At 38.8% G+C, this 11,548-nt stretch overlaps 1 protein-coding gene across 1 annotated transcript in view; it reads left to right on the top strand.

Moving 5' to 3' along the window:
• GABRG1 (gamma-aminobutyric acid type A receptor gamma1 subunit) overlaps window positions 1-11,548 on the top strand; it is a 149,955-nt gene that overhangs the window by 123,542 nt on the left and 14,865 nt on the right. Inside the window, 4 exon segments of the mRNA XM_025201793.1 lie at window positions 3,348-3,568; window positions 8,116-8,198; window positions 9,531-9,668; window positions 9,771-9,923. Of these exon segments, the coding sequence (XP_025057578.1) occupies window positions 3,348-3,568; window positions 8,116-8,198; window positions 9,531-9,668; window positions 9,771-9,923 (595 nt within the window).

Below are 11,548 nucleotides of genomic sequence, written 5' to 3'. Positions count from 1 at the left end.
TCACAGGCCTTCAGGTAAGTGGCAGTGCCACGTGCGAGCCCAAGCCCTCCCCCTACACCCCCATTCCTCACTGTGGCTGTAGAGCTGGCCATGGAGCTGTGCTCCAGTTGCATGCCAGCCTCCCTCTCCCCCTCCCCTGGGCAGGCAGCCGGGCAGCATGTATGCGGCCTGCACATGGTGGGCACCACCACACTGCTCCCTGCATCCCTTGCCCACAAAGGCCCCTGCAGAGGGGCACCCCTGCTCTTACCCCCGGCCCTGCTCCCAGCTGCGGTGTGCTGCCTCAGGCCGGAAGCACCTGCCATTCCCTCAGCCCCCAACCATCTTCCCCCAGCCCTGCCCTAGCCCCACTTACCTCAGTGCTCCAGGGATTAAGGACGAGTGTGAGCCTAAGTCCAGCCTTGGCTGACTCAGAGGCTCAGGCCCTCCCTGCCCCCTCTCCCTCCCTCTCCCCCTCCAGCCAGGGCTGGGGGTTTCCTGCCCTTTTTGCAATCAGCTGGAACGGTGCCAGCCTGCAAGAGCTCTTTGCAAATGTGGAGAATCTGCAGATTTCTCTGCTAAAAAGAGAAATCTGCTTTTTCGCCAATTAAAAACAGGCAATCCATGGTTTTCTCCATTTTTCTGTGGGAAACGGAAAACCTGGATCCCTGATAATCAGTACCCACATGGATCAATTCTTTGGCTACAAGAGAATCATTTAGATACAATTAGTTTTTGTTTGTTTGATTTTACTTGCCCATTGGTGTCATTGTTCCCTCTCAGCATGCTAAAAGGAAGCTTGATTTCCATCATGATGGCTATTCTTACCTCTGAATCCATTTTGTTCTATAGGCAATTGTTGGTTTACAGTCTCTTCAGTGACCTTTGTAGGACTACATTTATGTTCAGTATTAACTTCACAAAGCAAGGCCTGCTTCCTTTCGTTATAGCTTTTGACAAAAAATCATGTTGGATTGAATTTGAATGCTGAATGGATTTGAATGGATTGAATTTGAATGCTGACTGTATGTGTTCTTCTTCACTTACCACATGGAAATGCAATGAATACTGGGAATTCTGATCAAGTAGCATGTAGTGACTGGCCTTGTATTTATTGAAACAAGCTCCCCTTATAATTTACTGACTTTTGTTCAGATTACTCCTCTGAGGGCAAAGAGCCTGGAGTTTGGCTCCCTTTTGTTGTTGTTCATCATTATTTTCCATATTTTCCCCATTTTGCATTTTTACAGTATTTAGTAACTGAAAAGAAATGGAGAAAAAATAAAATATGCTGAAAATAGTTAGGCAGGCTCTTTGTACAAACAGTGGAAAAGCAGGGTTCTAAAAAGGTCAGTAATTCTAATCAAATGCCAAATATGCGCTAACATGCTTCATGGGCATTGAACCTCGGGTATAATTTGAAGCTAAATATGAATGAGCATGAATTTTGTTATAGCTGTGACTAATGTGTCCATAGATTAAACTCCTTTTTAGTCTGCATGTCTATTTTATCATTTTGTTTCATTTGAAAGGGAAAACAGTAAACCAATTTGTATATTAACTCAGTAGCACTGAAAGACAAGAAGTTATATAAAAGACCAATTAAAGAAGTAATAGAATTGTTAAGTGCAACATTTTGTATCAAAATGAGAGAAATAAAATTATCATCGAGAGAGAAGCATTGTGGTGAAAGAACATTTTGTAAATCAAATTATTATTATACTGGCTAAATACTTGTCTACACAAAGTCTGGCTTTTACTCACTTAAGGCTGGCCACAGTTGGAGACAAGATACTGGATCTCTTATTCCGGTGTGATGATTCCTATACTCAGAAAATCTCAGGAGTCCAGGATTCTTTTGCTTGTAGTTAAATGCCAGTCCCTTGGGAATATGGACTTTCTAACAAGCCAGAGAGTTTCTATTTGTGGAATTCATGAATGCATTAGTATTTGTGCAGGTTACAGGCCAGTGCCATGGATCAAATATTTTGTGGTGTCCTTTCTTTCGACCCCTTCTAAGCTCAAGCCTCCCTTTCACAGTTCTTCACCCAAGAACTTTGGGAAAGTCTGTTTCCACTGGAACCAAAAGAGTTCCATGAGAAAATAATGTATTCTGAGGATGTATGTATTGTTCTCAACAATAAAAAGGCTCACCGTGACCTTAATGAAAAATAAGGATCCTGTGGAACTGGCAAGGGAAGGAGAAGAGCCACAGATAGAAGACCTTCTTTCTACATGACTTTGTGGGAAGAAGGTTATGATTTGCCCTTTTTGTATATTCAGTCACAACTGCTGGCTTCATGAACTGACTACTTTTTAGTTTTGTAAGTGTTGCAATGGCAACACAGTTTTGGAAAGGAAAACTGTGTTCAATCTCTTTGTTCAGCTTCAGGTAATCTTTTGTGACCCGTTGAACCCACTGTGCCTTATGTAGTTATTCAAAGTACTGCAAAGAGGGTGTCAAATGCTATCATTCTTATTTTGAAGCACTGAGGAGAATGGCAGAAAGTACATGGTAATGGGTAATCTTCAGATTTGGATTAGGCCAAATTGAATCGGGACAGTGATCTGAATCAACAAATCAAATCACTGTCCCCAATTCGGGACGAATCTGAATCCAAATCAAATATGGCCCATTTCGCACACCCCTAAAGCTACCCCTATACCACCTCAACTCTGCAAGAATGCAGATGAGGGAAAATGGATATTGAATTCTCTACTTGCACAGCTTTCTTCACCTTCATAGGAGGGTGAGATTGAGCAGGCCACTCAGGGAATTAAGGTAGTCCCATATCCCTGTATTTTTTGGTATCTGAGTGCTTCAGAAATGGTGAGAATTGCTTTCCTGGTAGGTGAGTAGTCACACTGAATATACTGCTAATTTGTATTTCTCAGACAAACTCACAGCATATTCTTTAGTTTTTGGTGCATTAACAATTAGCTGCAAATTTACAATTTATAGATTGAAGATTGATGCCACGTCTAACAGTGTGCCTCAGTTGTGAAGTCAGAAATCAAATATGTCTATGTTGTGAGTCTTCAAACTGCTTTCTCATGTCTAGATGCCTCTGGCCTCAGGAGCTTTCTCATCCAGTTGGGTTTTTTAGAGATGCAGGGATGTTCCATTCATATCTCCTGTTCCTCATCTTCTCCAGTTATGTCCAAGGCAGAGAAGGGTGGTACAGGAGCTGTTGTAAGGCTTGTGATCACTGCAAGCTTCCTCCACAGAGTTAAGCCAACTGTTTGGATGTGGTGTCCCGCTCAGGAGTCTGTAGCCGAATGGAGGAGCTGATTAAGCTGTTACTGAAAAATACTTCGAATATGGGCTTGGGCAATCTCTATAGATATGATTGTTTCTTTCTTTTTAGGAATACACTATAGATATAATTTTTGCCCAAACTTGGTATGACAGTCGTCTAAAATTTAACAGTTCAATGAAAGTACTTATGCTTAATAGCAATATGGTTGGAAAAATATGGATTCCAGATACATTCTTCCGGAACTCAAGAAAATCTGATGCTCATTGGATCACAACTCCAAACCGTTTGCTTCGAATCTGGAATGATGGGCGAATATTATATACTCTGAGGTATGTGTATGGATATAAAAAATATAGCTCTTTCCTAATATTTTCACTATTACTTTCTTCAATCTATTAAACTAGTAATTTTACCTCTTTAAAAATACAAGTGTCAGGCATAAGTGAAAGACCACTACAATGTAAAATGTTGTGCCCAGGCAGGGATAGTTTTATAGTTCACAATAATTTCCAGGTCTTTTTGTTTCTGAGTTACAAAAGTTAGAAACAAAGGTTTAGAAGAAAAACATTGCAGCTTAGTGAAGCAGAACATTAAATACATACTGCTGTGATGTACTACCAAATAAGAAAAGCAGAGAAACTAAATCTGAACAAGTGGCAGATATTTTTTTAAGGTACAGGAAGTAAGTAAAGTTAAATAAGGTTATTTAATGTAATTTATGAAGTAAGTAGGATAGCTGTGTTCCACTTTTGAAGTGTCACCAATCCAACTGTATGCTACACAGCAGACTTACTGAACCAAACTGAACTCTTACATTTGTCTTGTAGCTATTTTCCACAAAATTAAGTACACTGAAACAAAGCATTTAGATAAAACATTAGAAGTCATAAGTACTTTGATTAAACATTTAACTTTTAACATGCCAGCAAAGGCCCTATCCTGCAAATTCTTCTATATGGATTTACCTTTACTCCCTTAAAGAGCACCAATAAAATCAGTGGCACCACTGACATGTTTGAAATAAAGCATGTGCATAAATGTTTACAGGATTAAGGCTGAAAGGTTAAATTGAGTGGTAACAATGAGACAGTTTAATGTAATAAATACTTAGGCTTGGCAGAATTCAATTTTAATTTTTTAAAATAATTTCAATGGCTAAAATTGATGTTTATTTTTAAGCATTTACTTTGATTTTTATTGATTTAAATTTCAGGATTGCACAAAATCAAGGGTGTGGTAGGAAGACAATTTAGTAATGACAGTGTACAGTTAAAAGCTTTATAAAATCACATGTCAAAATATAAAAAGTAAATATCTATAAATCAATAAATCATGCCTGCTTTGAATCATTCTGTTCATTCATCAGAAAAGAGCTGGGCAGGCAGGGTCCAGAAGAGGAGGGCAGGGGCACTCCCAGAGCTCTGGGAACACAGGAAGAGGTGGCAAGGGCCAGCCCCCCCCCCACAAATTAGTGGACCCAGGGAGGACCCTGCTGCCACCAGACTGGATTGTCAAATGCTCTTCCCTCCCCTCTCCTTCCCCTCCCCTGCTCTGAGGTTTGGGTGGGGGTTTGTTTAAGTAGCCTGTTATCTCCCTCCAGCCCACTTCTGCACCTGCAAACCAGTAGTTAATTGCTTACTTGATGAGTCATTAAGCCACCTATTTTTTTCTCTTTAACCTGTCTGCCCTCTATCCCTCCGTCTCTCTTTCTTCACTGCCCAGTAATGGGGTAAGGGTTTCCTGTTGTAAAAAAAATTTCCATCGGTCTGTGAGTATGAGGTGAAATTGGTGCTTATTGATGTTTATCAATGAAAATCAAATCCTGCCAAGCCTATAAATACCATACTGAGCAGTAAGTTTTCACAGTTTGGATCCCTTCCAAGTTCATAGTATTATCCCATACACCTTGTTGGGGAAAAAATATAAAACTTGGGTACTTTTGATAAAATTGTTGGATTAAAAAAAAAAAAAATCTTATTTTACAACTCACTCTGTTTTTGCCATGTGCTGGCTAGGCATTCTTTGGGACTAATATTTATTTGCAAATGTAGGAAATCTGCAATAATACCTTGGAAATATAAGGAGCTAAAATTATTAAAAAGAACATAGTTCAGTGTACTTTTCTTAAGAAGTCTTTAAAGCATGCTTATAGAACTTTCTTTAAGTAGTTCATTTTGTTTGTTTTTAATTAAATTTACAATACAGAGTTTTCTTCTCAATTGCTAATGTTTAAAATGGTGTTTATTGAGTGATAACATAATACTTTGCCCATCTCTGTTAATGGATCAAAGCCCCCTGTTCAATTAAGTCTCAGGGTTTCTGTTGCCATTTCTTGTCAACTTTGTTTTACGTGAACTAGGGGAGACCACTCATATGAGCTCTCCCAGACTGTTGGGTAGTGCTAACGTATAGGATTAGAAGTGTAATGGACCAGTAGTAAAACAGGAACATATTGACTATATACCCAGCACTGTCAATACAACTCATATTTATGGAGAAAAGAGTTTAGCCCAAGGTGGAAGCACATGGAGAAAAGTAGAATTTATACAACAGTGATTGAAGGAGTAAAAACAGAATATAACAATGTTTCAAGCTGTTAGGCTTCCCAGCACCCCCAAATGGCCTTTCCCATTGGCTCTTAACAGGTAGGATTAGCCATTCTTCACACTGACTTTGTTTACAGGCTGATGTTTGTTATTCTACCTGCTCTCATGTTTCTTATTCTTTGCTTAATTTGGATTCTCTTTCATTAAAGTAAGCTTTTGTAGGTTAATTATCCAAAGAAAGAAAACCACAGAATAGAGGGCAGGGAAAATACATTTTATTATATTTAATTACAACAAAAACATCAACAGTTTTTGGATGCAAAATTTTCCATTTGAAATACAGGGCATTTTTCCCCTACAGCATTTCCCTCTGGCATCTAATGCCTGTCTGCTTCTTTCAGTTGTTCAGAACAGATTTCCAGAAAAGTTCCAAAAAAGAGTGTACAGAAAGTAATTGCTTACTTCATAGACCTCTTCTGCACATTCCCATGTGCAAAGTAATCTCTTTCATGGGGATATTTAAGCACTGCATTACTCAGACATTGGTTTTAGCTGGTTTTTTACTTGTTTTCACCATGCTACCAATAGAAGGGAAAATTTCTAAATGAGCACATAACACTTCACTAGTTTCTATTGGAAGTTAGTTTGAGGTGGATAGTTCCTGTGTGTCTTTGAAAATGTTCTCAATGAGTGTGGCATAAAATTTTCTAAAGGATCTAAGTGATCCAGCAGCCTAAGTTGTATTAAGACCTGAATCTCTCATGAAAATGATTCTTAGGCTGCTGAATCATTTACATGTTTTTAACAATTTTACTCATATCTGTTCTTTCTTTAAGAATCCAATCCTACTACTCACATTAGTACTGCTAGTTCATTATATGGCACTGGTGTTCAACTTCAGGCCTGTGAAACTGTGTTATCTGGAGAGTGGGTCTCCGCATAGGTTCAGAAATTTGGTGGCAGGGGGGCGGTGATAATGTTAATTGCAGGTCCCCTCTTGCCAAATTTCTGGACCTCTGGAGAGTCACATGGGCCAGATGATTTGGTCTTGCATGCTAGACTGCAGCAGCTGGATCTAGCTCCATGGATGGGTCCAGTATGCAGGGATCAGTTGCACCAAATTGCACCCATGGACCGACCTCATGCTAGATCAGATCCTCAGACTGACCCTGTGCCACTCATCCCATCCGCTATTGGTCTGTGGGAGTCAGGTCTGCTGAATTCACCCCTGAATATCCACTTCCTCCAAGGCATACCTTGCTAAAGCAATACTTGCTAATAAAAAGCTTTGTGTTGCATTGGTATTTGGAATTGTTGTGTCTCATTCAACATAATGATTCCAAAAAAATGTAAGGCAAGCCATTTATTAGCAAGGTATCAGGCAGTCTTTTGTACACAAATAGTAAAAATGTAAATTCTTGCACACCCTCATTAACAAAGCTGCTGACTGTCAATAGCTGCCACAGAAAAGGTAAGTGGCCTCAAGTTTTCAGGAGCTAATACCTGGGGATGCAGTGAAGGAAGAGAAGTTCCTCCTCCACCTCTGCTAATGTAGAGTGAGAGAACTTCTTGGCTGGGCTAAGCCATGCTCCTTGGTAATACTTCCTTCCCCTTGCTTGCTGTGGTAATATCTCTTCACAGTGGCAATGCATAGGGAGTGCATGGGTGTACACATGCACCCCCTGAGAGCACTGGTACACCCCCTGACAACCAGTGTTCCCTGCTTGCTTAGGTGATGGGCAGCAGGGGACAGGTGATAGCGCTGGTGTCCCCCCAAGAATGCTGGCCTGGGAGTGAGGGCACCAGGAGAGGCAATCTCCGCGGTCCCTCCCACGGCCAATCGCACTGACCCAGAAGTGCCAGCAGCACGCTCAGAAGTGCACTTCAGCATGAGTGGCTGTAGGGTGCCCCCCCCAGTCATCGCAATTGGCTGTGGGGGACCCCCCTGTCACTCACTGGCTGTTGGGGGGGCAAGTGCCCCCCCCGACTCAGGAGGCGCCAGTCGCCTATGTCTCCTCATTCTGTTTTAATCTGCTTTTACCAGAGAAGACATGAAAGGACTCAAGAGTCAAAACAGTATGCTTGAAATGCTTGCAGGTAGCATCATACATATTAAGATAACTGGATACACAAGTCTTCCAACAGTATTTGATAATAGTTGCCTTTTTTGGGGAGGGAAAGTATACTGAATGCTTTTGTATACCAGCACATAAATGCTTATTTCTAACATACATTATTTGGCCAACATTAACTCTTTAGTATCTGCCCCTAAGTGTTAGGATGCTTGAGACAAAATTAACCTGACTCATAAAACTTTTTTTTCTAATTAGGTTGACAATTAATGCTGAATGTTATCTTCAGCTTCATAACTTTCCTATGGATGAACATTCCTGCCCTCTGGAGTTTTCAAGCTGTAGGTGGTAAAATATTTTGTTACTTTCTTCCATTTGATTTAAATACAGGCACATTGATAAGTAGACTGCAAAATAGAAAACTATTGCAGTTTAATTTTTTATACAGAATTTAAAAAATAAATTGTTTATAGTTTGCCTACTCTTATTTTGACTGAAATAAAATGAAAGACACATGAATGATGCTACATGCAATCTGTTTTGCTGCAACTTTAAAAGGTTAGAGGTAATCATATTGATTAGAAGCCTGCTGCATACTTCATTGAAGTTAATACGAGTCTGTCCATAGATTAAGAGGCTCTAGATCAGAGGACAAAATGGGTGACAGAATAGATGTGTATATATATTCACGCAGGTGCATATGTGTGAATTTGAATTTATATTTCTACAAGATGTATCAACTTTTAACTGATTGCATGTAGTATATTTAACATTATAAAACAATATTATTCTGCTCATAGCCTGTACATTTATGATTTAAATATTTACTTGTCACAGCTAGTCTCTCTGCCTTTAAAACAAGTTGTATGAATAAGAATTAGTTAGCTGCAAAATTAGTCCCTTTAATATACACAATAATAAGCATACAAAATTAATTTGTTCCCAAAGAGAGAAAACATCTAAGCAATTTATTCCCAAATGTACAACTTAATAGGGGGTGAAATCAAACACTAGTGAATCTTCTTAAATTAGTATTGCCACTTTTGATTCTTGCATACTTCTAACTAAGCATGTTTTCAAACCAGCCTTTTAAAAATTGAGTTGTCTTTGTGCAACTGTGTGAATTTCAGCGCTGCATTCCCAGTATGAAATGGGAGGAACTCCATTGAAATTAAAAGGATTACACCACCCTAAAGCTGAAGGATCACAGAGTGAATCTGGCCATAAATGCTCTGTCTAAGAATGGAAAGGAAAAGTATATATCTTGTTAGACAAATTAAGAAATAAAGTGTCTACCACTTTGAAATTAAATCATTCCTTTTGAATTGTGCCAATGTATTATATTGTGTTAACATTCAAATCTCTGACAAATCATTCCAAATAAAAGGTGGTTTGGTTTATATTCAAGAATAGGTATTACAGTTTTTCCTTAAGTTGTATGTTTGCCTTCAAAGTTCTGTATCTGTATAGTTTTCGCTGGTAATACATTTAGTCATGCTTAAAATTGTCAGACATTTTGAAGTTAACCTATATGAGGAATCTTTAAGTCTTATGTAGCAATTCTTGTCTGACCCAATTATTCAGTTTATACATATACTGCAGATATCACAAGTAACGAGACTTTTTTGCTGCATACTGTAACTGAATGCCTGAATTGCTCTATTTTGTTCTAGATGGGTATCCCAGAAATGAAATTGAATACAAATGGAAAAAAACCTCTGTTGAAGTGGCAGATCCCAAATACTGGAGACTGTACCAGTTTGCATTTGTAGGGCTAAGAAATACAACTGAAATTTCTCATACTCTGTCTGGTAAGGAATCAGTTTAAAACAACAACATCAAATAAAGATGCAACTGAAAACAACTTGCAATATCTAATTAGGATTACAATGGGCTTTTATTTTCCCTTGTAGGAGAATATATTATCATGAGAATCTTCTTCGATTTGAGCCGACGTATGGGATATTTTACTATTCAGACATACATTCCTTGCATACTCACAGTAGTTCTTTCTTGGGTGTCATTTTGGATTAATAAAGATGCAGTGCCTGCAAGGACATCATTGGGTATGTATTTATTTCCAGTCTGATAGGTTCTTATATTCCTCATGTACAGAAATCTTAAAAGAAAAAGAAATTAATTGATAAACATCACCGGTTAAAAGCCTGTTTGTTGGTTAATCCTGTTCCATTGTACCTTGGGGCTTGTGGCAACAGAGGAGGAACTGGGAAGTCCTGAGACCATCCTAATCCAAACTCTGCACATCTGAAGTTAAGCAAATAAAAGAGCTTTCCCTTGGTATTTTATAGAGGGAATATTGCAGGAATGACAACATGACTATATTTAGGCTCTAATGAGTGTCTTGGAACACAGGGACAAATTAATGAAGGAAGAGTCAATCCAAGTTTTCACATGATGTCTCTCTGAGTCTGTCTTGAATGAAGGCTACTGGGTAATTTGTTCTCTGATTCATTTCTTGGTATTATGGTATCATTTTCTTTTCTCAGTATACTATAGGTGCAGAAAGGAAAGACCCATTCACATTATAGTAATTTCTCTCCTCATTCTCCTTTGGAAAATCACCCCAATTTTTGTTATTGAGAAAATTAAGCCCATGTAACATGAGTGTAAGAGCAGAATTAAGCTGCAGCTCTATAACAGCCATAACTTTATGCTCCTTTCCATGCCAGGGAGTAGATAGGAGCCTATGGGCATGTCTGTATTGCCTCTGTTTCATCCCAGGAGCAGCTCTAGTAAGTAAATCTTATCCATTCTTTCACACACCACTGCATGCCAGCTCAGGAGTGTTAATCAGCATTGCCTCAGTTCTCTCATTTGGCCCATGTGAAGTGGGAGTGAATGGACAGAGCTTGCTTCATGCCAGTGCTCCAGATTGTGCCCTAAGGTGGTGTAGACATGTCTTATGAGTCTAAAAGTGAATACCTTCTTTTACCTTCTAAAAGTGAATAGAAGTTCTGTTTTCAAAGATAGCAGAACTTTTCAAAGATAGCCAGTCAGATCATTTAATTATATCTGTTTAAGAATAGTAGTAGCCAAAACACTAATGTTTAATTATGGCAGTACCAAGTAAACCAAGTTTGCTTCTGACAACATGTTGAAGTTATTTTTACTCTCTTCCAAGGAACTGGCTTATAGAAGTTGACACTTTAAGTCAGTAGCATAGCACTTGCATATTTTATATACATTATTATAGGTACCGTAATTCACAAGCTGAAAGGGGGGGGGCACAAATAAATTGACAGCATTTACTATACCAAAGAAAAACACACTGAGATTATTTGAATGTTTTTTATTAATGAAAGTAATTAATTTGTTCTCTTAAGTGTTATACAATTTTGACAAAAAAGTTATATAAAACTAGCCTATATGCCTAATAAATCATTTGAAATGCCTCTTGATACTTAGACTTTCTAAATTACCTCTATCTATTTTTTCCACCTCATGTGGATACAGACTAGAATGCAGCTGTAAATATGGCAGAAGAGGTTTCTACATTGTCAGATGTCTTTTTCCTTGCCCCTTTTCAACTTGTAAAGCCATAGGACAGCTATGCACAAAAACAATCCCTGTCCTCTTGAAACAAAAACACAGGAGATATTCATTATGACTCTCTTGTCCTCAGTGGAACAGGACTTTGTAAAAGAGGGTGGTGAGGATGCTCTCTCTTTCC

This window comes from Alligator sinensis, unplaced genomic scaffold (genome assembly GCF_000455745.1).
Source record: "Alligator sinensis unplaced genomic scaffold, ASM45574v1 scaffold247_1, whole genome shotgun sequence".
In the NCBI taxonomy this organism is placed as follows: domain Eukaryota; kingdom Metazoa; phylum Chordata; order Crocodylia; family Alligatoridae; genus Alligator; species Alligator sinensis.
The sequence above is the reverse complement of the archived record's forward strand: the minus strand, read 5'-3'. Positions and strand labels throughout refer to the sequence as shown.